The 27,525-nt window shown below is 44.4% G+C and overlaps 1 protein-coding gene across 1 annotated transcript in view; it reads right to left on the bottom strand.

The window, feature by feature from the left end:
• The window catches only part of cacna1g (calcium channel, voltage-dependent, T type, alpha 1G subunit), a 382,705-nt gene that overhangs the window by 173,465 nt on the left and 181,715 nt on the right, over window positions 1–27,525 (bottom strand). Inside the window, exons 6-9 of the mRNA XM_083787505.1 lie at window positions 13,300–13,459; window positions 6,097–6,391; window positions 4,341–4,433; window positions 1,155–1,487 (exon numbers count right to left, since the gene is read on the bottom strand). Coding sequence (XP_083643631.1) covers window positions 1,155–1,487; window positions 4,341–4,433; window positions 6,097–6,391; window positions 13,300–13,459 — 881 coding nt within the window. The remainder of the gene's footprint in view (window positions 1–1,154; window positions 1,488–4,340; window positions 4,434–6,096; window positions 6,392–13,299; window positions 13,460–27,525) is intronic.

Raw genomic sequence — 27,525 nt, 5'->3', positions numbered from 1 at the left:
CCAACGTACTACTAGGCTAAGTTAGTAAAATGTCTCATCATTTTCTGTAGACTCCTCAGGAATGTTTACACTTCACAATCTGAATCCGAAGCTATTGTTCTAAAACCGTTTGAAGCTTGCTCAAGAGGTGTGAGTGAAACCAGATCCCTAGTGGAGGTGGTGGCCACTCGGTGGCGTGCTATGAGCTTGTAGATCTGCTATTTTTCAAAAGCTAAAGCATAGCATAATGCGAACACCAAAATGGGTTAACCGATTATAGTTGATAAGGCATATATCCTTTTCTACGTCCGAGCATAGACAGGCCCCGTCTGCCTCTGATTGGCCTATATACAGACACTGCCGGGCGGTCTTATACCAGAGTTTCCTCCGAGGTGGAAGATACACGCTGGATAGTCTGCCAAGAGGTTATTGGTGGGACATAAATAAATAATACAAGTACGAGAATGACAGCTTGGCACGCGCGACAGTAACTTTTATTTTTTGTAGAAGAGGCAAACTAATATTGTTTATTCGTTGGCCTGTTTATTTGTATATACATGTGTACACTTGAAACATTCTTGTACTGTAAAAAGGTCTCTTTGCCCTTGACAGTATTAGTTTTACTATAATTAGATTAATACCCTGATCTTTATCTTTTTTAGTAATAGCATTAGTTTCCACTTTCATTTAGAACATCAAATCATGGTACACGTTCAATCAATTATTCAATCAAAGCAAACGGCACAAACAATATTAGTTTGCCTCTTCTACAAAAATGTAAGTTACAAGTTACTGTCGCGTGTTGCCATTCTCTTGTACTTACGTATTATTTCCCACCACGGAGTAACCTCGCCTCACCAGGCTTTCCACCAGGCAAGACGGGCAGTGTCGGTTTAGGCCAATCAGAGGCAGGCGGGGCGTTACCATGTCTATGCTCGGACGTAGAATCGACATACGCGTCGATAAGCATTTTCTTTTATGAAACCGGAAATGAACGTGAAATGAGCGCGGAAACAAAATCGATTTTGATGTATATAACATTAACGAGCGTCAACAAGCATCAGCTGGACACACACACACACACACACACGGACGCACGCACACGCACAGACACACACACGCACACACACACACAACCCACAACACCCGCGCCGCCGCACAGCACACACCCATACCTGGAGGCCTTCCTCCTCCGGCGGTGGCCCCTCTTGGGCGGCCTCCGCCGAGCCGGCGGGCGGCGAGGGGGCCACGTTGAGGCCCGCGCGGCGGGCCAGCGCGCGGCAGAGGTGCGCCGCCCGCTTGGCGCCCTTGCGCACCACGTGCACCAGGTACTTGAGCAGCTCGTCGTAGCAGGAGCCCGGCTCCGAGAAGGACGAGGCCAGCGTGGAGGCCTCGGAGAGGAAGCGCGCGCGCTGCTCCTTCATCAGCTGGCTCTCCCGCTGCTTGGTCTCCGAGAACTGCGTGGCGATGACCACCAGGCACAGGTTGATCATGAAGAACGAGCCGATCTGGGGGGGGGGGGGGGGGGGAGGGGGAGACGCTGCCTCAGTGGTTTTTGTATTTTTTTCTTCTTTTACGTTTCTGAGCTCAATTCACCCTTTGTCAGCCTTTTTTTTTTATATATATATTTTTTATCCCACGATTTTGTAACCCATTTTTCACCCTTGTGTCAATCATCTAATGTGATCCTGGGCTCTACACACCCTCCACCAACCTAGTCCCCATATATGGGGGACAAGGGAGAGCAACGGACTTGAACTCATGCTTCCTTCATGCCTAAGTGTCCAAGTTGCTCCTTTACACCTGACAGGGGGGAGTTTCCCTGGTTGGACGTAGCGCGTGGAAGGAACACGTTATTCCAACCAGTTCCTTTCCCCTCCATCAGGTGCCCCGGCTGGCCAGAGGGAGGTAGTTTTAGAGACCAGGATTATTTGTCAGCCTTCTTATTGGTCCCTGACTGAATAACCAGCAGGGCTCTTTCTACCTTGTTCCTCCCTGGTTCCGCCTATATAGTTTATGTTGAAATTGCTAAAACATCATTTTTGATGAAAACTAAAAACAATTATATGATATGCCCAGTCACCGTGCTGCACCTGTGATGTTCCTTTTTACTGACACCAGGTTTAAAATAAGAATTGAACGCACAGACGCACAGAATTGAACGCACGATTGCAACTGAAAAACACGTCATTTCAATGGCAGTGGATGGAGAGAGAGGATTTTTGTCCAACGACAAAACGGCAACCAACGGGTGCAAAGAGGGGCACAACCTGCACGGGTGGGACTTGACAAAGGGTGAATTGCACCCAGAAAACCTGAACCTGAACACTCAGAGTTATAGGGGTCCTGACTCCTTGGAATGGTAAATGGTGCATTTATATAGCGCCTTTATCCAAGGCGCTTTACATAGATTGTGCACTACTGTACATTCACACACACATTCCTACACCAATTGCGGAGGAAGCCATGCAAGGTGCCAACCAGCACATCTGGAGCAATTTGGGGTTCAGTGTCTTTCCCAAAGGACACTTCGACATGTAGACAGGAGGAGCCGGGATTCGAACCTCCGACCCGTGGATCATTGGACGACCTGCTCTACCTCTTGAGCCACAGTCGAATAAAATGTTTGAGAACCACTGTGCTATATACAATAAACGGAACAGAGCCTTAATCAGTATAATTGGTACCTGTGGTACCATCATGGCTGCTGCTGTGCAACATAATGTAGAGCCGAATGACTAGGACTGATCGCGGCATAATTTACCTTTATACTGCCAACCATTTTCTAAAGCATACCGTAGTTATTATGTTCCAAATTGGATTTGTTTTATTTCATTTTTTTTCCCTTTCATTATGGGAAGCCCAGGCGGAGCTATAGCGCAGATACACAGCTGCAGCGCCAAGACATGATCATGCTTCAGAGATATCAGAGAATACCGTTACGCTTTCATTCCAATCTGGACCGGAACCCCTTTTTGGTGTTTTGAGCTTAATGTTATACTTTAGCTATTGAAAAATAGCAGATCTACAAGCTCATAGTGTGGCACTCAAGCTTGTAGATCTGCTATTTATTTTGAAAAATCGTGAAAAGGTGGCACAAATTTCGAATATATATTCTTTCAGAGCTAACATTTTAACTAAAATATTTGCTTTCGGGGGGGGGAGGGTCCCTGGAATAACACATTTTGAGATGGAGGTCGGTGCATATGTTTTTGGGGGGGTCCTTGACATGAAAATGTTTGAGAACGCCTGATATAGAAACATGTTTTTTTTCCCGAAAACTGTCAGGATTTAGGAGACATTTCATAGAATCGTCCTCAAGGTCTAAAATGGGTTAATCCGATCCGAGAGTTGTCTCTGACTGAAATGTGATGAATCCTCCTTGAAGTTTCTGTCACCGGTCCGTCATAAGAAGACGTGGGCAATTTGGATTTTGTTTGTAGATCAATATTTTCTCCGGGGACATTTTCGGGCTAACCTTTTTTGGAAATCAAGCCGCGCTTTCAACTGCATTAAAATGCAATATCTTTGAATAAAAAAGGTTCTCTGTGAAGGAAATGTCACTGTGCTCAAGCACATGTTTGCGGCCTCGATCTGCCAGTAGAAAGTCTTTTGAATAGTTTATTTAGTTTTAGTCACATTTTAGTCACCTGAAATGTTTTAGTTTAGTCGACTAAATATCGCAAGATTTTAGTCGACTAACTCTACAGTTGATTCAGTCGACTAAAATGTATTTTGGCGGGCCTTGATGCCGTCGTAATGGCTGATTTTATACTTGCTGAAAATAGCAGATCTACAAGCTCACAGCGCTTCGCATTGTGATGTGAGCATGTAGATCGGCTGTTTTCAGCATGCAATCAAGTGTAAAATGACTTGTACTTTTATTATACTGGATCTCTTGTCCACTAGTCCCTTCCTAACATTTTAGTCTAGTTTGTATTTGTTGACGAGATTGTCAATATATTTAGTCTTACTTTTTGTCATCATAGCATCTATCGTCATAGTTTTAGTCGACAAAATCAACACTGTACTGCACTTGAAAGCGATGGAATTGGATAATGGCCACAATCCCGTGTTATAGTTTTTCTCGAAAACCAAACAAACCGAGGTATATGCTTCGGAAAATGGCCGACAGTATCATGTCAACTAATGCTGTGAGTTGGGGGATGATGGGATAAAAATGACGGGGGGGGGGGGGGGGGGGGGGGCTGCTAAAGTCCTTTAGAGTGTCAAGAGTCAAGAATGGATGCACGCTGAACTGTACCCAAAACACGCACGCACGCAGCCACGCACGCACGCAGCCACGCACGCAGCCACGCACGCAGCGGCATATATAGCTGCTGTCATGAAGCAGGACTTACGATAATGAGGAGGATGAAATAGATGAAGTTGTAGAAGGAGTGAGAATCCATCACAAAGTACATGATGTCCACCCAGCCCTCCAACGTGATCACCTAGACACGCACACACACACACACGCACACGCACACGCACATGCACACGCACGCACGCTCACACGCACACACACAGAGAGAGAGAGGGCAAGGATGATTTATTTAATAGTTGTTAATAAGTGTATCATACTTAACCCATTTAGACCTGTGTTAAAAACATTCACTTTGAAAGAATATATATATTCAAAGATTTGCGTCACATTTTTACGACTTTTCAAAAATAGCAGACCTACAAGCCCGTAGCGCGCCACTTGGTGGCGCGCTATGAGCTTGTAGATCTGCTATTTTTCAATAGCTAAATTATAACATATTGTTTAAAACACCAAAAGGGGTTCCCGCCCAAAATGGGGACACAACTATTCAAACTATTCATAGAGCAGTCGAACGATCGCCTCGTACAAATATAGCTCGACGCATTTTATTCGCCGTCTCTCCTAAAACACGAATAAGTGTGACTTTACCGGCCGTGTAATATATCCGCGTCGTTCTGTGTGTCAGGCGTAATGCGACGTGACTATACAAACTGACAATTAAAACGATATATACATATACCGTATTCGTTCTGGCGAATGAATCGCACATAAAGAAAAGGAAAAAAGCACTCCCCATGTGCAAGGGACCTTTTTATCCTGTATAGGTATATGTCAGGCTTTCCACACTGTGGACCACTGCGTATTAACCACAGCGTATTAACACTTCACATAATAGCGAGGATATGTTAAGCCTTGACACCAGGCTCGCTGCGCGCGGGGGGGGGGGGGGGGGGGGGGCACTCTCCCCAGAAGCACAGCGCAGTATGGGAAAGCTCACCTCAGCCAAACTGACACTCATCCTCCACAAATGATACACTGCTACTACCTCGCCCCCTTCTTCTTGTCTTGACTGACAGGAGATAGGAGGGGTTCACGGAGGGATTTGAAGATGAACGCGGAGATAAGTGAACCGCAATGGTGTGAAGAGAATTCGATTTTAGTGAGTTCTCTCTCTCTCTCTCTCTCTCGCTGTACGGCTGTAACGACCTGCTAATCCTATAAGCTCTATTCCTCGGATGCGAGCAGCTGCTGGAGCAATTAGCCTTTTCCACCGCCACAGCCTCGCCTTTTCCGCACGTTTTGATGCTAAAAGAAAAAAACGTGAGTTTTTTTTATACAATTTCGTTCTATCGAGACAACTATTATGCAATTGTTTAGTTTCTGGGTGGTGTAAAGTAGTGGCTGAGCCATAACTAGAAAAAATTGCCCCGCGGGTCACAGGTATATCTCCACCAGGGCAGGTCAGGTTGTGGCCTCCTGGTGGCGCTATAATAGGCCAATGTGAAAAGGGAGCTATTTGTTCTGACGCCTTTGATGGCAATTGGATGATTTGAGGCATTTTGTTCCAAAAATGTGATTTGCAAAAATCCACCTTGGAGGTGGAGCTATGAAAAAAAAGACTTACACTGGATCTCATGTCCACTAGTCCCTTCCTAACATTTAAGTCTAGTTTTTATTTGTTGACGAAAATGTAAAATTCTCAATATATTTAGTCTTAGTTTTAGTCACCAGCTTAGTCTTCATTTAGTTTCTACTTAGTTTCCTTCGACGGAAACATTTCCCGTCGCGGTTGGCAGTCGGGACGAACGAGTCAACACCACAGACAGTCGTCGTCGTCACCACCTCCTCACCTGGAAGATGGCGATCCAGGCGTAGCAGATGTTGTCGAAGTTGATGGCGCCCTTGAAGGGGTTGACGAGGCCCGCCGAGCAGTTGGTGTAGTACTGGTTCCAGTTGACGCAGGTGGTGTTGTCGGTGGCGTTGTAGGCGTCGGCGTCCAGGCGACACTGCACGCCGCCCTCCTCGTACAGCGTGGGCACCTGGTGGCACTCCCGCATGCCTTTCTCCGTGTGCAGCGAGCAGATGAACGGGCTCTCGTCGTCGTTCTCCGTGTGGTAGTACTTGCCCAGCTCCAGCGACAGAGGACTGAGGAGGAGGACGGAGGAGGAGGAGGCGGAGGAGGAGAAGGAGGAGGAGAGGGAGGAGGAGGAGGAGAGGGAGAGGGAGGAGGAAATGTGACAACATCAACTCCAAGTGGTGGGAAAAGTACTGGTTTTTATATTAACCCATTTAGACCTGAGATCAGATTCTAAAAATGTCTTCTGTGCCACAGATTCGAGTGTAGGTTTCGTAGTACACCCACGTCGCCACGGCATTTATAAAGTGATCACAAACAGCTGATCCTTCCTTAATTTCGTTCCGACGTTAATAAATGTGACGGCTGAAATCTATCTGGCACGCCCTATGAAATCAAGCCTCGCCCTCGTTTTTGCGACATGAACAACTGCAGTACGATCTTGGAAACCATAGTTACATCAAGTCTTCCTTGCCTTGCTGACCGCCTCACCCCCCTCTCATACACACACACACACACACACACACACACACACACACACACACACACACACACACACACACACACACACACACACACACACACACACACACACACACACACACACACACACACACACACACACACACACACACACACACACACACATGCAACTTGCAAGCAGCTGTCACTGTGTGTTAGTTGTATATGCAATTATTAAAATGTTTATTCATTTAATATACAACAAGATTAATGAACGAAAACCTGAAGCTGTGATTATGTGAAGCATTAATTAAATAACATTGCTCACGACGTCATTGGAATGAGTTTGGACACGCACGTGACAAATGCTGTTTTCCTCCGCTCCTGTTCTGTCTGTCTGTCTCTGTCACTGACCTGCATGCACGTTTATGACATTACTCACTGTATATTAGATTGCCTCCCTGCGCAGCCTAAAGGTTAGGAAGTGAAGTTGGCGGTAATCCGTGATTTTCCATATGACAAAAAAAAGAAGAAGCGGTCCCCACTTTGCGCTGCCTCGACACTGTCGGCATATGTCACATTTATTGGCATTTGAGCGCGTCGGGTTTATCCTTAATTAAAAGGACGAGACGTAACGCGAGAAAGACATGGCTGTAGATTGCAGTTGCCTGGTAGACTTGACTATAGCTGCATAGCCTCGGTCCCAGGCTTACTTATCTGCAAAAAGAAAATCTAAAGCTGCAGCACTGCAAATGCCTCTCGATCCAGTCATGGAATTAAGTTAGTTAGTTTCATTTTTAGATGAAAGGCACAGGTACAGGCATACAAAAAAAAATGCACATAAAACATAATTCAAATTCTTTGCCAACTGATTGTAGTTGGCAAAGAATTTCAATTATGTTTTATGTGCATTTTTTTGTATGCCTGTACCTGTGCCTTTCATCTAAAAATGATGTGTTTGTATTTATTATTTGTGTAGGTTTTCTGAGCTCAATAAGGGCCTTTCTCAGGCCCGCCTCTCTCCCATTGTTTATATTGCGTTTTGTTTCCAAGATGGCCGCAGCACCAGGAGGGGGTGGCCTTACTGGGCTGCGTTTACACATTCAAGTCTTGTATCTGTCTTGTGTCTGTGTATAATGGCCGCTCCAATGCATTTCCAATGGAAGACCATATGGTTTGACCACAATCTTTGTTTGATGGGGGGGGAGGGGGGGCAGAACACATCCATCAAAGCTGTGTTCAGACACAAGTCAGGTGTCAGACACAAGGCAAGTGTCTTGAATGCAGCCCAGTGAGGGCATATGACGACACCGCCCGCTCAGCTCCACCCCACCCCCTCCTGGTGTAAACAAATATAAACAATGTGAGAGGGGTGGGGCCGAGAAATGCCCCTTATTGCACCCAAAAAAACCTGAACTAAAAAGTACAAAAGTATCAAATGTACTTAAAAGTAGAATTATGCAGTTACACAGGTTTTCAAATGACTGAAATGTGTAGATAGGACTGAAGTGGTTAATGTATTGTGTGTACATTGTGTTGTAATAACAATCAAAATCTACAAACATTTCAAATCATTGTAGCGGAGTAAAAGTACATATTTGCCTCTGGGATGTATAGTGGAGTAGAAGTGAAAGTACTGGACACTGGAAATACTCCACTAAAGTACTATACTTGAGTAACGTGTGTGTGTGCGTGTGCTTGTGTGTGTGCATGCAAAAACACACACACACACACACACACACACACACACACACACACACACACACACACACACACACACACACACACACACACACACACACACACACACACACACACACACACACACACACACACACACACACACACACAGGGTGGCGGTACTCGACATCAGGATCGTCTCTGTGAAAAGATTATTACTTATCTCACACTCATCCATATAGACATACTATCCATGACTGTCTGTCAGTCGCACTGTGAAATGCGTTTGCCCTGTGCGTTATCGTCTATTTATAAACGCGCGTGTGTGTGTGTGTGCATGAGCGTGGCGCGTGCACACATTTGCGACTGGCATATGTGTGTGTGTGTGTGGTTTGGTGTGAGCGGTGCTCATGCTGCGCGCGTGCAACAATGCCGTGCCACAGCCGGCCCTATATCTCTCCGACGATAGTGCACATCTCCGACGCCGGTGGATAATTGGGGGCGTCTGTCAACATACGTTGTGCTCACAGGCTGTGTGACAGCCTTTATTAACCGCACAAGTAGCTGCAATTACCAGCGGGCTCACGTCTCCACTCCACTGCACTCCTGCTGCATATTGTCCACACAGCCCAGCCCCAACCAACCCTCCGCCACCTCTTACAATCAGCATATTCACTTATGTATTTATATGGCTCTCACACGCATTCCCGGCATGCTTGCGTAACAAAAGCTTCTGTCGGCTGAGCAGACATGGGGGGGAGGGGGGGGGGAGGCTATCTGGCTTGTACAGTAAGTGCTGCTGAGTACATGTACTGTACAACACTTGTTCACTTTTATCACACGACGGGCCTCGCGTGCAGTGCCACGCAATGCGGCTCCCGTCTGGGGTGTTGTGTAGAAGATGAGCATTTAACCCATTTTGGGGGGGTCGGGAACCCCTTTTGGTGTTTTAAAGCATCATGTTATGCTTTAGCTATTGATAAATAGCAGATCTAGCACTATGAGCTTGCAGGTCTGCTGTTTTTGAAAAACCCCCCGTGAAAATCCGGCAAAAATCTTTGAATATTCTCTCAGTGCGAAGGTTTTTAACTCAAATCTGAGGGGTCCCTGGAACTACATATTTTCTGATGGGGGGGGGGGGGGGGGGGGGGGGGGTCGGCGGGCCAATTAATGTTTGGAGGTCCTTGACATATTGAGCACCACTGACATAAAAACATTTATGAAAACATTTTTAAAAATGTCGACGTCAGGGTTATAAGGTTATAAGAGACACGTTAAAGTACATTACTTAAGCTTGCAAAAAAAATGCCCCGCCCGTAACTCAGTTCACACGAGTAGGCACTTTTATAAAACATTTTTTTTTTTGGGTCGGGGGGCCCCGAAACGAGCCATATGTAAATGCCACGGCCATCAAAAAAAATGGCGACGCATTGCAAAGGATCCCTCAAAAAAATTGATGACGACTAGAGAAAAAGAAATATCAGTCAAGCCATTACGCACAAGCTTAATATACTGGCTGCTGTAGGACGTCATAAATCCTGCCAGACGAAGTGTAATGGAGGCACAGACGGACGGACGGCACCACCGGGGGTATGAATAAGTCATGGGAGACCCGTGTCCCATCATATATATATCCCATTCTGGGCGGGAACCCCTTTTGGTGTTTTAAGCATTATGTCATGCTTTAGCTATTGAAAAATAGCAGATCTACAAGCTCGTAGCGCGGCAGTGCCACGCTACGAGCTTGTAGATCTGCTATTTTTTCAAATCGCAAATCTTTGAATATATATACTTTCAGAGTGAACGTTTTTTATTTTTTGTGGCTTTCACCTTTATTTTATATTATTTTCATGGAGGGACAGACAGTAGGCTGACAGGAAATGGGGGAGAGAGATGGGGATGGGTGACATGCAGTAAAGGCCGTCGGGATCGGGAGTCGAACCCGCGGCACACTGCCAGACTGGATTACCAGACAAGGTGCCTGGACCGCTGAGCCACGGCCCTGGGCCCTGGAACAACATATTTTCAGACGGGGGTTCGGCAGCCAATTGCATATATTTTTGGAGGTCCTTGACATGAAAACGTTTGAGAACCACTGATATAGAAACATGTTTTGGGTCAAGGTTTAGAAGGTATTTGTATAGAATCGAGCTCAGGTCTAATTGGGATATATATACAGCCCAAGCGGGCCCACACGGCCGGGGTCTTTCTCATTATGAGGCAGCCTTGTCTGTGTCCCCATTCATCACCGCGATATCAGACGGCCGGGGTCATTAACCCATCAAGACCTGCCAACGATGAGGCCCATTCTATACCAGAAAATAATGTCTCCTAAATAAATCCTCAACAGTTTCTTTTTTCAGTTTTGTTTTAATGCCAGTGGTTCCCCCACCCCCAGAAGCAAAGATTTGAGTTACAAATGTTCGCTTAAAAAAATGAACATATATAGCCTACAGTATATTGAAAGATTAGCCGCGCTATATCCTGTGAGGACTGCGGATGAAAATGAGCAACTGTGCTATATCTGGTGTATTTACGTCCATGTGAAATGCATTGTCCTGTCCAAATAAACAAATAAAGTAAGTAAATATGAGCTTGTAGATCTGCTATTTTTGAATGACCAAAGTATTTAAAAATAAATAGCTAAAGCGGTTTAAAATCAAAAAGTGACGCGCACACACAGAAGCGGTCCCGGTTTGAACGGGTCTTTTCTGGACGGGAACCCAAATAAAAAAATAAAATAAAAAAGTTAAAATGTGGCATAAATCTTTGAATATAATATATTCTTTCAGAAGACTCAGGCCTAAATGGGTTGCTCGTGGACGTCAGAGCGCCACCTTATCGCCCCCCACACATCACTAGAGGTCAAGGTTACACCTTGACCCCCATCTGCTCCCTGTCAGCCCCCTCTGTTATATCAATAACACTAAATCAATAATGATGGCGGGCGGTGTATGAAAGAGACTCCAACACTCTGTGTGTCTGCGAGGTCTTACTGGTCTTTCTGGCTCATTTTGAGATCTTGAGATGGATTGTCTTTGACGTCGAAGCCCTCAGAAGGTTCCCCTCCCATGACTTTTCCTAAATATTCGATTCAAATCATCTTTTTTTTGTGTTTTCATTTTTACTTTATACCATCTCTCACTATAGGTAATATATATAGGAGGCGTGCACCTCCACTCTAGTACCAGGTGCTGGACAAAAGGCAGTACAAGAGGAAGAAATAGAGTCCGCAACACTGGTCAGAACTGCAGCCTCACTCCTAATCTTCCGCCGTAGTCTGAAAACCCACCTCTTCAGACTCCACCATGGCCCGTGGCACTTGCCCTATAGCCTAGCCCGTTAGATAGCACTTTATGTAGACTCAGATAGTAGACTTAGGTTAGCATTGTTATTTTAGACAGACTTATAGCTCGTTACGTAGACAGCACTAGAATTGCATTTTATGTAGTCATAGCACTTTATAGTACACATGTATATTGTATAATATATAATATAGTATAGTATGTATAGTCGACATAGATACTCCACTGTTAGGTTCTTAGTTTATACATGATTCATGATAACTACTTTTGATATATGTGATGTATGCCATGCTTTTTGTTTTTGCTTTTAAATGTATGCCATGCTTTTTGTTCGCTCTGGATCAAGAGCGTCTGCTAAATGCCTAAATTGTAAATTCGTATGAAAAACTCAGCTCCGCTGGTTTATTGATTCAACGTTTCTTCTTCATTCCTGAAGAACATCCTATAGTGATCAAAACGTTGAATCGATAAACCAGCGGAGCTGAGTTTTTCATACCAGTGTTGCGGACCCTTATTTTTTCCACTTATACCATCTCTGCCTGTTGTTTTTCAGTCAAAACTGACCGCTATAGCTGTCACCCTCTCTCCCCCACGGCAGTGAACTTCACACCTCCAGGCGTGTGCACTCAAATATAAAATATAAATATAAAGCTTGACGGCACACACATTTTAATCATTTATATCCAGATACGTAAGAGATACAATGTCAGGACACAAATATTTACAAGGTGCTGTACAGAATGCAATCAGCAAATCCCAGACAAATACCCACACACACACCCTTCAGGGGCATAAAGTAACAGCGTCTTCGCCATATTTGGCGGGCGACCGAGAATGCACATAATTCTGTCATTCTTCACTTGATAGTATCAATAAAGGCAGAACAGACAAAAACAAATCTAAAAAAGACAACAAAAAAAATTGACCGTCGTATTAGGTCGTAATGGCTGATTTTACACTTGCTGAAAATAGCAGATCAGCAAGCTCACAATGCGTTGCACTGTGACGCATTGTGAGCTTGTAGATCTGCTATTTTCAGCATGCAACCAAGTGTAAAATGACTTGTGTCTTTTACTTATACTAGATATCTTGTCCACTAGTCTCTTCCATAACATTTTAGTCTAGTTTGTATTTGTTGACAAAATTGTCAAAATATAGTCTTATAAATTTTAGTCATCATAGCTTAGTTTTCATTTAGTTTCCATTTAGTTTTCGTCAGCGAAAAAAGGTAGTCGACGAACATTTTTCGTCGTCTTTTTAGGCGACAAAATCAACACTGGAGCGCACACACACACACATGCACGCACACCAGTGGCGTGCACAGACATTTAGAGGGGCAGGTGCTCACGTGAAAAAAGGGCACCTTGTGCAGCGCGGCCCGGTTGCCTTAATAGTGTGAGATTTATAGATTTTGGGGCATAAATAACATATTAGAAGCTTCTTTTATCAAGAATTGATCAATGTCACCATGGTCTGTAAACTGTGCAGTGTGTCAACGCAGATATGGAACGTACGGCGGCGGCGACACTCACAAGGAGAAGTTGTCCTCCACGAAGCAGCGGTTGCGGAGCAGGCCGGCCCACAGCTGCACGCCCACGATGCCGAAGATGAAGAAGACGAAGAAGCAGAGCAGGAGGACGTTGCCCAGCATGGGGAGAGTGTCCAGCAGCAGAGTGACCAGGATGCGCATACCTGGACGGACACACGCACGCACACATTTAACATCTTTATACCATACCATCATACCTTTATACCATACCATCATACCTGGACGGACACACGCACGCACACATTTAACATACCTGGACGGACACACGCACGCACACATTTAACATATTTTTTTGTATTCACATTTTACAAGACATTTCTTGAACACAAACAATAGTGAATGCGCAAACTTGAGAAAACTCTACAACAAGTGCTTCAGGATACAGATCACGGGTACAGAAAGCATCGCCTTCTCCATATATGGTGACTGCCAATTATTGCAGACACCGAACAGAATTTGGCCGATGCCTTAATAGCTCTCGGCTTGGGCATGCAGGGGCATCTGCAGGCCCCTCACGACTGATTTGTGGACATTACCGAGGCTTCCAAATATGAACACAAGTAGTTTACATCTGTAGCCAAGCTGTATAATAGCATGGTACTTAAGTACCTTGGTAAGGAATGCCTCTTCCAGACTGTGGTCAAATGTACATGCCACTTCCAAAATGGTCACTTCTCTACTGTCCTCATCAACAACAACAACATCACACACACACGTCAACAGACTGCGATCGCGAACGGCCCGGGACAAATCTCCCTCAGAGAGTCAGAGATTCTATTCAGCGTCTTAACGATGGTGATTGACACCCCAATAGAGAGTATATGCACATGCGTGATTTTCCCACCAGGACACGCCCCCCTCATCTAGACTGAGTGGAAACACATTGTTGTGTTGGAGTTTGGAAGCGCTCGTTGGAAATCACTCAACCGCCCTGCGTGCCACCCGTTTCTAAATGTCACATAATGCAGGAGCCAGGCAGCGAAATGTTGTGTTATTAAAAACAAGCACTTCCAAACTCTGACACTCTAGAAAAATAATCAAATGCAGGGCATTCCTTGACAGAAAGTAGCTCATAACGTTTCTATGGAGGATTTTTATGACACAAAAACTTTGCAGATAGAAAGAGGACAATTCAAGCTTTTCGTACGGCTGCAATGTCGGTGAGTTTAACATTGTTTAATGCAATCAGACAGGACTTTTCTGTTTGGATGTATGGGCTGTCAAGGCCAGAGAGTAGTTTTTTGCCACTCAGTGGGCGTTCCCTCATAACTTCCAGGTACGATGATGGTTAGCTGGTTTGTCGGATAGTTTGAGGAGCAGGGCCGGATCTTATACCAAGTTTTCCCTGCTAAATCTGAATTAAATAAATGGTGTCTATGAAAAGATTAATGTTTTATTGTTGGTGAGAAGGCAGCTGAAATTGTGCAATTGTGTGTAAAGCATGCAGCAACAAAGCAGCTACACTGGCTGATTTTTTTTACCCATTTGCTTACTATGTGGGTCAATGGTTGTTCAAGGTATGGGTGGGCCCACTGGGCTGTGTGAGGTCAGGTGATTGGCTGTTGTTCAAGGTGGGTGGGCCCACTGGGCTGTGTGAAGTCAGGTGATTGGCTGTTGTTCAAGGTGGGTGGGCCCACTGGGCTGTGTGAGGTCAGGTGATTGGCTGTTGTTCAAGGTGGGTGGGCCCACTGGGCTGTGTGAGGTCAGGTGATTGGTTGTTCAAGGTGGGTGGGCCCACTGGGCTGTATGAGGTCAGGTGGAGAGGAGATTCTGGTGTGATAAAAGACGTACGTCCGCCATCCAGCATTGCTTTTGTAACACTTGTGTCATATAGGTAGTGTAGGACAGCTACCAAATTACAATGAAGGGTTAAGGCCTATTCATAGTCTGGATTTTCGGTGGTGAGGTGACCACCGCTCCGGTGGTGAGCTGACCACCGGAGCTGAAATAACGTTGAGCGGTGGTGAGTAAAAACAGAGAGAAGGGCTGGAGCGGTGGCGGTGGTTTGCTCTTCACCGCGGCTCGTGACGTCATGTTGTAGTTCGGTGGTCACGCCACCACCGTAAATCCAGACTATGTATGAGCCTTTAGACGTTGGACTAGTTAGGTTCGTCTACTGGAGCCAGAGGGGTAAATGATGAGACCAGATGCAAGTCACTGAGTTGGCCGGCTCAAATACTTCTATATAAATTGAAATAAGAAACAAAACATAAAACAATGCTCACAAACATAGGACATTAGACAACAAATTAAATATCCTAGGGTTTTTTAATCTGTGGGTGCACCCAACTACTCTGACTGACATCACCATATGCAATTCAATTGCAGTATTTAAACCAGTTCAGTAGTATCCATCCAATTTTCACAATCAATTGCTCTTTGAATTTGAATCCAAAAATAATCACTTCACATTCACAATAACCAAAACAATAAACACATCAATTGACAATAAACCCCTACACACCACTTAGTGGCTATGAAATAGTCCAAAAGACACAAAGTGCCTTCACCTTTAATGAGTGAGTGAGTGAGTGAGTGAGTGTGTGTCTGTCTACTGTTAGCCTGCACTGCTCCTTGCAGGGCAGAGAGTTGGTGTGTGCTACTCTTAATTGTCCAGTCCTGCACTGTTCCTCACAGGGCAGAGGGTGTGATTGACACTGAGTACACATTATTTTTACCAAAATAAATTATAATACACTTTAGTGCAAAAACGTTTTTAGCTGAACTCCAAACAAACTGTAAATTACAGTTGCATTACTTAATTCTTCATTGAACAAACAAACTAGTCACCAGTAGGGGCTTCCCTCATGTTAGCCACCTAGCAGCTACAGTACTGTCCCCTTCGTCTGTACCAGGCCAGTACCTAGAGGTACCTATAGGTTTTTAAAAGAACCTGGGTACCTCTGGAAGCCACACCTCTGATGGGTGTGGTTTAGTCTTAAGGGGTGTGTTTTTTTCACCCACTGTGTAATATAATAAACGGACAGTAGGTGGCAGTAGGACAGAGGCCAGAGCAACTATACATCCCAGCTTGCAAATTAACCAAGTAATAAAAAAAACATGCTGCAAAACTCTTTTAATATATAGATATGCCAGGGACCCCCATTTGGAGAGATATGCTAGGGACCCCCATTTGAAAATATATGCCAGGGACCCCCCATTTGAAGAGATATGCCAGGGACCCCCATTTGAAAATATATGCCAGGGACCCCCATTTGAAAAGATATGCCAGGGACCCCCCATTTGAAGAGATATGCCAGGGACCCCCATTTGAAAATATATGCCAGGGACCCCCCATTTGAAGAGATATGCCAGGGACCCCCATTTGAAAAGATATGCCAGGGACCCCCATTACCCCCAGTTACTTTGTAGATTTTTGATCACATCACAAACACACACATTAACTTTAGCCATATAGCTACACAAGCTTGTGAGCTTGTAGATCTGCTATTTTCTAAAAATTATATATATTTGAAAATTTGCAATGGTATATTATGCATAAAGTGTAATTTCTACTTTTGTTACTTTTGTACTTTTACTCAAGTAAATGTTGCATTACGAACTTTTACTTGTAATTACCAAAGTAGTACTTTTAGTACTTTTTCCAGGGGTATTTGTTTTCTCTTTAAAACAATTCTGGGGTCTACTCAGGTTTTTGAGTGAAGCCCATACAGATCTCCAGCTTCAAGTGTCTCTTTAGACATGCTAATAAGCTGGTCAGGCTACTACTTGGCCTCAACCCCCGAATCCAACTAACACCTCCACACTTTGAAAGGCTGGAAGGGCTTAGGGTTGACAACAGAGTACAGCATCTTGCAATGGGTCTGGTCCACAAGATTCGCTACACACCAAGATGTACTTTCTGAGTTTCTGTGCTTGTTTATTGCAAACTGTTAAATAACCGAGTCAATTAATCAATCAGTTATATACCCCATATTACAATAAAAAACTAAACTAAATGGAAAGTGGAAACTAATGATACATTCAAAACAAACAACCTAATGTTAGGGTTCATGTTGATTGATTTAATACTTTATGAACGGTATGCAGGGGGGGGGGGGGGGGGAAGCACAGGAAAGCACCTACAGTTTGACGTGAAGTACATTTCACCCTGGTTCCTATATTTTTCATTTAGCATCTAAAGAATGAATCTCAAAAACCTACCAATGTGCTTGCTTGCATTTGTCTCATAGCCAGGACTCTTGACTGGAAGTTCAAACCAGACTCCTGTAGGCTACACTCTCAGAGATAAATGAGGATTCCATTGTATAACTCATTGATGGATTGACTACTTTATTTGCAAGAAACACGCACCTAAAGTAAAGTTGAATACAAACAAGAGTATGATATAAAGCGCTTGTGATAAAAGCGCTATATAAAAGCACAATTTACCAAAAGGATTAACCCCAAGATATGGCCTGTTTCCATTGAGGTCCTGTGTATTCAATTAATCAAAACATACAGCCCAGAAGTTCTGTACGGTTAGGACATGTAACTCAGTTTCCACTTCATTTTGTGTGCAGTGGATGCATACTGTAGTGTAGTCTGTCACTTCTGAACATTTTAATTCCCTTACAAATACCCCATATTACAATAAAAAATAACCTAAATGGAACATGAAAACCGACCGACAGACAGACAGGCAGTGAGGCCCCCAGGAAGCTGAAAGTTTCTCGTGTTTGTTGTTGAAAGCGATAGAAGTAATAATAATAGCTAATATTTAGCGGTAGTAATAGTAACTATTACTACAACTGAGTATCAAATATCAATCATAATAATAAGCAGACTTGGCAACCTGACTTGTAGAAAGTATTCACACAATCATGTTACCAAGATTGCCTTATTTTTTACCTTTAGAAATATTGCATGAATCAGAGCCTGTCAGTCATTAGATGATGCAAAAACACTGATCCATGCCCTTGTTTTTTCTGGGCTTGATTACTGCAATTCTGGACTGCAGAATACTGCCAAAGAAAACAACTGAATCTGTGACCTTCCAACCTACAGGACCCCCCCCCCCACACACACACACACACACACTCTCTCTCGCTGTAGCCTCTGTAGTATAGGCTGACTACTGTATACAATTAACATAACCTGTTTGGCTAGACAGTAGACACTGTGGGGAGAGAGAGTCAAAGACTACTAAAAACTGTCAGATTGCAACAGACTAGCATTTTTAATCAGCACAAACCAGGACAGGCTAAATACAGGCATGTTTGGGTACAGAGCCTGCTTTTAACTAATTCAGATGGCATATGAAAAAAGGGGGTCCTCAGAACAGGGGGTCCTCAGAACAGGGGGTCCTCTCAGAACAGGGGGTCCACAGAACAGGGGGTCCACAGAACAGGGGGTCCTCTCAGAACAGGGGGTCCACAGAACAGGGGGTCCACAGAACAGGGGGTCCTCTCAGAACAGGGGGTCCACAGAACAGGGGGTCCTCTCAGAACAGGGGGTCCACAGAACAGGGGGTCCTCTCAGAACAGGGGGTCCACAGAACAGGGGGTCCTCTCAGAACAGGGGGTCCACAGAACAGGGGGTCCTCTCAGAACAGGGGGTCCACAGAACAGGGGGTCCTCTCAGAACAGGGGGTCCACAGAACAGGGGGTCCTCTCAGAACAGGGGGTCCTCTCAGAACAGGGGGTCCACAGAACAGGGGGTCCTCTCAGAACAGGGGGTCCACAGAACAGGGGGTCCTCTCAGAACAGGGGGTCCACAGAACAGGGGGTCCTCTCAGAACAGGGGGTCCACAGAACAGGGGGTCCTCTCAGAACAGGGGGTCCTCTCAGAACAGGGGGTCCACAGAAAAGGGGGTCCTCTCAGAACAGGGGGTCCACAGAACAGGGGGTCCTCTCAGAACAGGGGGTCCACAGAACAGGGGGTCCTCTCAGAACAGGGGGTCCTCTCAGAACAGGGGGTCCACAGAACAGGGGGTCCTCTCAGAACAGGGGGTCCACAGAACAGGGGGTCCTCTGTGATGTGATGCTTTTTCCACCACTGCATATTGCTAGAAGCTATTAAGACTTAATAGCTCTGCTCATCATGGGCCGACGCCACCTGGTGGTTGAATAGCTACGCCACACTCCACAATAAACCTGTGGGTGTGGCTGAGAATCTGGGGGTGTGTCTGTGGGTGTGTCTAACATAAATACCCGTAGGTACCCATGGATGTCATTTTGAGATCTAGGAGGAAATGGATAGGATTGTACTGTAATGCATCAAACACTGTTTGTCACTCACCAGGGTTTGCAAATGAAATCAGCACATCAGTGCTGCTTTAGATGACTCAAAAGCTGCTCCTCACGACAACCTAATGTGATTAATGCTGTGTTTTGTTCTACACAACTGACATTATTATTCTATATTTTCTTAAACAGAAGTTTAGCTTTTCACTCTGTCTGCACTATGCAGTTCTCCTCTGTTCTCACTCTGCTCTCCCTCTCTCTCTATCTCTCTCTCTCTCATTGTTTAGGACTCATTTCACCTGCTGTCCCTGCACACAGGCAACAGGCTCAATTGACACTCGTTCAGACCAGTTTGGGCAATGTCTCTCATCTAATTAGGATGAACTGATCTGAGGGTGTTTTCTGTGTACATTTCAGTGTAGTGAGGGGATATGACTGAATGAATTAATTGTCACTTGAGGACTTTTTAACAGTAATTTATTTATTCATATTGAAGGATGAGTTAGCCCATTTTAATCCATTGTATTTATATATTTATTGTAAAGGGTGATTTAGCCCATGTTAACCTATATTCTGGACCTGGGTTACATTGACATGAAATGGAAATTTGTCTTTGGCACACCGGCAGTCAGTTACAACAATAAAACATTACGAAAAATGCACAGGTGCATTAAAATTATATATAAAATGCATTCACATTAACACAGCAACAGTGATCATGAACAGTGGGGATTAGACTATTTAAAAAATAAAATATATTTAAAATGGCCACCGCAGTTGGCACAAACAAAGTTTTGTAACCCTTCTTTTTAGTTAATTTTGCCCTAAGCCTCCTGCCCGATGGCAACAAGTCAAATTCAGAGTGAAGAGGATGGGTAGAATCATTGTAAATCTACTGTAAATGCCTTTTTGGTTATGGAGCGGTTGTATATGTCCTGAAGTTGCAATTGTTTGTCTCCAATGATCTTACTTGCCATGAAATCATTATATCATGATATTACTAATATCATGATATAATGATTTAATGGCAACATCACAGACAACATCCTATCATATTAGACTAGGATGTTGTCTGTGATTTTGGATATTGTACTATCGTGATATTGCGTACACTGTACAGTAAGTGTTATCGGCCGATATTATCGGCAGAATACTCAAAATCACTGATCGGGAATCGGATCGGGAGCAAGAAAACCGTGATGGGGGCGTCCCTATACCTTCTATCATCCTGTGGATATAGCGTTCCCTAAACCTCCCGACAACGCTGCCCACGCTTAACCCATTTTGGGCAGGACCCCCTTTTGGCGTCAGCATTATGTCATGCAAAATAGCAGATCTACAAGCTCATAGCGCGCCACCGAGTGGCGCCCTACGGCTACGAGCTTGTAGGTCTGCTATTTTTGAAAAATCGAAGAACGACTGACACAGAAACATGGCATTTTCAGAAAACTGTCAGGATGTAGAAGACATTTTTTAGAATCTGATCTCAGGTCAGAATGGTAAACTGTCAGGATGTAGAAGACATTTTTTAGAATCTGATCTCAGGTCAGAATGGTAAACTGTCAGGATGTAGAAGACATTTTTAGAATCTGATCTCAGGTCAGAATGGTAAACTGTCAGGATGTAAAGACATTTTTAGAATCTGATCTCAGGTCAGAATGGGATAATAGTCTCCCCTCCGCCTCGCTGGATCTCACTGCACCATTCTGCTGTCTGTCACACACGCCCCCGCTTTCATGGCGGCCTTCCTCATCGTTCCCGTGCACTATTTATGTACCGTGTGTGTGTGTGTGTTGGCGTGCTCGAGGGGCTGACTGCAGGTGTGTGTGTGTGTGTACGTGCTTGTGTAGCCCACTGTGTGAATGCATGTATGTCTAAGTGCGTATGTTTCTAGTTTGATACAATAGCTAAAATCCTTTCTGCCCCACACACACACCTGTCACTTTCCCTGCCTTGGATTCGCTCCATGCTTCTCTCTCTCTCTCTCTCTCTCTCTCTCTCTCTCTCTCTCTCTCTCTCTCTCTCTCTCTCTCATTTAATCCCTGCTGCTTATCTTCCCATGCAGAGCATTTTGAGCATCAATAATGAGGATCATTATCCACGCACACGGACACGGACACGGACATGCACACGCGTGCACACACACACACACACAATATATATATATATATGTATTTTATATATCTATTATCATTTTTCCCTTAGTAATTGGAGAAGCTACTGGGGTCAAATCCTGTCGAAAAGAGCCAGCAGAACCATGTCTGCCTTGCCAGGATGACTGTCAGCCATGGATGAGGAGTGACAGTCAGGAGAGAGAGAGAGAGAGAGAGAGAGAGAGAGAGAGAGAGAGAGAGAAGAGAGAGAGAGAGAGAGAGAGAGAGAGAGAGAGAGCGAGAGAGAGGGGGAGAGAGAGAGTCAGAGACGGTCTGTTTATTTGACAGTGGGAAAGGAGAAAGAAAAAAATCAGGATTATTATTATTATTATTTATCTTCCTGCCCAACCTGGGAAAGGCAGCGTGATAACAGACGAGTCAGAGACAGCTACAGTAGCCGGGCGGAGGCGAGGAGGGAAAACAGATAAGGAGAGAAGGCATGTGTACAGTATGTACAGTATACAGCTATACAGTGAGTGACATTGAGGAGAGGAGGGCCCACGTGGGACGACGCTATATAGCTGCAGCTGGTGGACGGACGGATGGCGCTACACTGTAAAGGCTCATACATACTCCAGTTTTTGGTGATAGGCTATCACCGTTTTAGGTGATAGGTTATCACCGTTTTTATAATAATAATAATAATAATCTTTATTGTCCCGAAGGATATTTGTCTTCACAATCTGTTCAACAGTTCAACACCCACATCAAAAACAACACAGAACACCAAGACAGTACAAAAAAAGTAGGTGATAGGTTATCACCGTTTTAGGTGATATCTTATCACCTAAAACGGTGATAATAGTTGAGGCCATCGTACTCGCGGATTGACCCCGCCTCCCTGTGGTTTACCCAACTTCTAGACCAATCAGTGAACGGGGTGGTGATAGCTCCAGAGTGAAAAGACTTGTGAGAGAGATGGTTCTGTTGTGTCCGCGGTGATAGCTGATCATCACCGCGACTGACGCAATGGTGTCGTTTTCCAACCCTTTAAAAACTACACCAAAAACTGTATATCACCAAAAACTGGATATGAGCCTTCACTGTACCTTTCTGTCTTTACAGCAGACGGTTTACACACTGCCAAACCACACTGTATACCCGCACCATGAATACATGAAGCTGTTTATACACACACACACACACACACACACACACACACACACATATATATATATATATATATATATACTTTGGGGGTGTAAAGGAATTTTCCAAACTTTTCCCACATTTGAAGAAGTGAAAACAATACAACAGGTAGAGCTATGCATATCACCAAATGTTTGCCAATATATTGCGACATGATGCCCAGAACAGGGACGCTATAGAGTCCATGTGTTTCAGTCGACTTTTAAACCCATTTTGGGGCGGGAACGTACCTGTTGTAGCCAATTTGATGATTTTATATTGTGGTTAAGTTCTTGTGAAGTTGTTATGACAACCTGGGCATAGGCGGGTTCAACCAATCACAGGCACAGCCTACTTGTATGCATCACAGGTGCACGGCAGCAGGGAGTTTAGGAAACGACACAGGGAAGCCACACAGTTTTTCAACCGTGCATGTTTTGTTTGTTTTTCAGTTGTTAGGATTGAATTTGTTTATTTTGTAGCACCAGTTTATTGTTTAAGTTACAGTTTAAGTACCCGTCTTTTCTGTCATACTTAATCCATCCTGCAAGCAAAAATAAAACCTTTTAAATGGACTCAACGAGACGACCTGAGTTACTGTCATCATCACCACACGTTGGAAAGAGCTTCACACCATATCCCTCACTGGCATTCTTTTGTTGAGAAGTGCCTTTACAGTACCCTTTTGGTGTTAGCATTGTGTTATGCTTTAGCTGTTGGAAAATAGCAGATCTACAAGCTCATAGCGCTAACCCACCGAGTGGCGCGCTATGAGCTTGTACTGTAGGTCTGCTATTTTTGAAAAACCGAAGAACCACTGACATAGAAACGTAGCTTTTTCAGAAAACTGTCAGGATGTAGAAGACATTTTTAGAATCTGATCTCAGGTCAGAATGGGTTAATACTTTATGCAACGGGGGGGGGGGGTACTCAAAACGTGTCGCGTCATATAAGACAAAAAGTTTCCCGAGAGCTCCTCCTCCAACAATTATACGCTGCAGAAAAGTTACAAAATGGCCGCCCGCCGCGGTCCGACGCTGTTTGTGGGGAGACTTGACTGGAGACGATGCAGCATGGCTAAAAAGCAGTGAGTTATGTAAAAAAAATGAGAACATGGCGATTTATCACCGCTTTGCCCCTATATATACAGTATGTCATCCATTTAAACATAATCACCCTGAGCTCCCAGAGAGAACCCCAAGTGGAATCAGGATATATTGTGGCTACATGGGCTGCATTGCTGCCGAAGAGGTTGTGGAAGCTAATGCTCTCTGACAAGGCCTGACTTTTTGCCTACAACTGCACTTCTAGCACAACCCCCACCCCCACCCCCCCCCCCCCCCCCCCTATATACTGTATCTCTCTCCCTCTCCCCGTTTCTCCTATCACTCATTAAAGAGAGGTAAACACTCCTTATAACGCACACGCACACACACACACACACACACACACACACACACACACACACACTTTAACCCACTTTGACCCGAGATCAGATTCTAAAAATGTCTTCTACATCCTGACCGTTTTCTGAAAAAGCTATGTTTCTATGTCAGTCGTTTCTTCGATTTAAAAAAAAGTAGCAGACCTACAAGCTCGTGAGCTATGAGCTATGAGCTTGTAGATCTGCTATTTTCCAATAGCTAAAGCATAGCATAGTGCTACCACCAAAGGGGTTCCCGCCTAAAATGGCTGAAAGCACACATACTGTACATTAGGCATACCATATTCTGAATTACCAAAAAGAGGACACATGCGCGCATGCATGTGCGCGTGCACGTGCACATGCATGTCGTGCATGTGCATGTGTCGTGCGTGCGCGGTTCTGTTTGAATTAAATTAATTTGTCAAAAAAGTTTGGCTCCTAAATTTGATCAAATATGCTCTATATTAGTTATGTATTTATTTAAAGCAGTGGCTCTCAAAAGGTGTGATCCAGGGACCCTCATGGTTCCTTGAGGGGGTTCCAAATGGACCCATTATAGGTCTGTAACTCTGAGAGTGTAACACATGGACCCAAATTGACCCTTACAGGTCTGTAACTCTGAGAGTGTACTAGTACAAATGGAACCAAATGGACCCTTTTATAACTTTTAACTCTGATACTGTACAAATGGAATAAAATGGGACTCTTATGGGTCCATTTGGTTTTACTCTCAGAGTTATGGGGGTCCTAAGTCCTTGAAATTAAAAAGTTTAAGAACCTGTATGCAATGGCTTATCTCTTGTAAAAAGAGAGACCAGCCTATTCTCCAAACCATTATCTTATGCTTTGCTAGGTTGTACAAAATAATATTGGGTCAATTTAATTTGCAGGACTCACCTCGCGCACAGCTGCCTTGTCTGTGTTGTTGACATGACATGGGCTTGCAGGACATAACTTTTATTTGTGACAGACACATAGTTCCTTTGCAGACAATACAATCTGCTTCTCATTGGTCAGTCACAAAGCTAAGAAAACAGTAGCCTATACTTTTTCTGCATGTCAATGATGATGAGATAGTTCTTTGGCATTTCAAGCTTTCCTCACGGAGAGCGCAACAGTGTATCTGCAGCCTGCGGTCGGGACAAGTGCTGTCAGCGCGCAGCACATGCAGACTAGAGTTATGAATAATACACATTCCGGGGTTCGGGCTGGAAGTCCACCTCTCACAGTGTTTTTCCACTACAAACCATTGAACGTGCATTCTAATACACATTGGTCTGAATGGTCTGTGAGCGTAGCGATACACAGGGCTCGTTCGGAAATAACGCACTGAGCGCACTGTGCAATGCAATTATGCAAACTAATGGGCGAGTGCGCTCCGGTGCGGTATTTCCGAACGTGCCCATATACAGGAGATACGTGTAAAACCCCCGGACATTTGAAGGAATTTATAAAACCCCCCCGGACTGCCCGGACAGCCCCCCCAAAAGAGGACTTGTCCGGGCAAAAGAGGACGTATGGTAAGCCTACTGTACATAAGCCGCGATTCCTTCAAATTATGGCCCCGTTCTATGGCGGTACAGTAAAGGTATACGCTGAGCTGTTAGAGCGATGCTTATGTACAGTATAAGCTCCGTGGTGACAGAGAGAGGCTTCAGGATTTAGTGTCTGCATGCGGGTTGCCGCAGTCGGTCAGTCAGTCACGGAGAGAGGACCGAGAAACCGGAAATATTTCTCCCCGTCGTGAGTCGTGATCGGGGGGAAATAACGGAGATATATATATGTTTAAAAAACAATGTCTTCTAAAGTCTGACGGTTTTCTGAAATACCTATGTTTTCCTGTGTTATAGTGGTGCTCAATGTTTCATGTCAAGGACCCCCCGAAAGTGTTATGTAATCTGAAAATATGTTGTTCCAGGGGACCCCCCCCCCCCCCCCCCACAGAAGCAAATATTTGAGTTAAAAAATATATATATTCCAAATTTGGGACACATTTTCATGATTAAAAAAAAAAGATAGCAGATCTACAAGCTTGCGTCATTACGACGGCATCAAGGCCCGCCAAAATGCATTTTAGACGACTAAATCAACTGTAGATTTAGTCTACTGAAATCGTATGATATTTAGTCGACTAAAACTAAACTGACACCAAATCATTCCAGGTGACAAAAATGTGACTATATAGAACTAAACTATTCAAGGGACGATGACTAAAACTAAAATCAACACTGCTGTCAAGTCTTCTAAATGAAGGCTGTACGGTATAGTATATGTGGAACCTGAATCCCCTGTGAGTTCCTGCAGTGATCTTCATTAGAGACGCATTTGGCTGCAGACCAGTGGCGTGCACAGATAGACACTAGGGGGTGCTAGAGCACCACCTGCCCTTGCCCTCTGTACAGCAGTGTTCCCTTTTGAAAAAACAAAACCCCCTTTTTTTTTTTCTTTTTTTTTTACAGTGTTCAGTATGTGGACCATGGTGACATTGATCAATTCTTGATAATTCTATAAATCTCACACTGTTAAGGGAACCGGGGCCAGTTCCATGCGCTGCACAAGGTGCCCTTTTTTCACTTGAGCACCTGCCCCTCTAAATGTCTGTGCACGCCACTGCTGCAGACGGATGGAGTCTGGCAGGACTGTGGGAAGTAATGCAGTCCCTTATTGACGCATGGCATTGATTTAGTGACACAGATGCATAGGATCAACCTCAGGGAGACTATGGTGAATGGTTTGGGAGCAGCACATCAGTGGTGGAAAAAGTACTCACACTTTTTTTACTTAAGTAAAAGTATCAATACTGCAATATAGAACTACTCCGTTATAAGTAAGGGCGCTTTCACACCCAAAGTTCGCTTAGAAGGTCCGGATCAAGGACCAAGGACCAAATATTTGCATTTTGATTTTGGTCCGTTTGGTGTTCACACTGGACTTTGTTAAGCGTACCAAATATGTAAACAAATGACACGTGGACATGGTAAGCGAACCAAATAGTGAGGGGGAAAAGAACATGAGGGGAAATCACTGTCTACAATTTTTGGGGCAACCTTCAGTCACACAGAGAGAGAAGAGAACAGCAACAACTTGCTATTGCATTCATTCTTATTAATTATTTTATTAGCCAAATAAGAGCAACAGATGAACAGAGGAGCAGGTGTTTGAACAATAATGTGATTGCTGCTGATTCATACAATTCACGGAGACGTAGGCTAGTATAGCCTACAACAAGGTAGGCTATCCCCCGATAAAATTGACTTTTCTTCCATGTGTGCACCTTAACCCGATTAGATATATATTTCTGCGCATCAAATCGGCGG

Source organism: Protomyctophum parallelum (assembly GCF_964188405.1).
Source record: "Protomyctophum parallelum genome assembly, chromosome: 17".
NCBI lineage: Eukaryota > Metazoa > Chordata > Actinopteri > Myctophiformes > Myctophidae > Protomyctophum > Protomyctophum parallelum.
The sequence above is the reverse complement of the archived record's forward strand: the minus strand, read 5'-3'. Positions and strand labels throughout refer to the sequence as shown.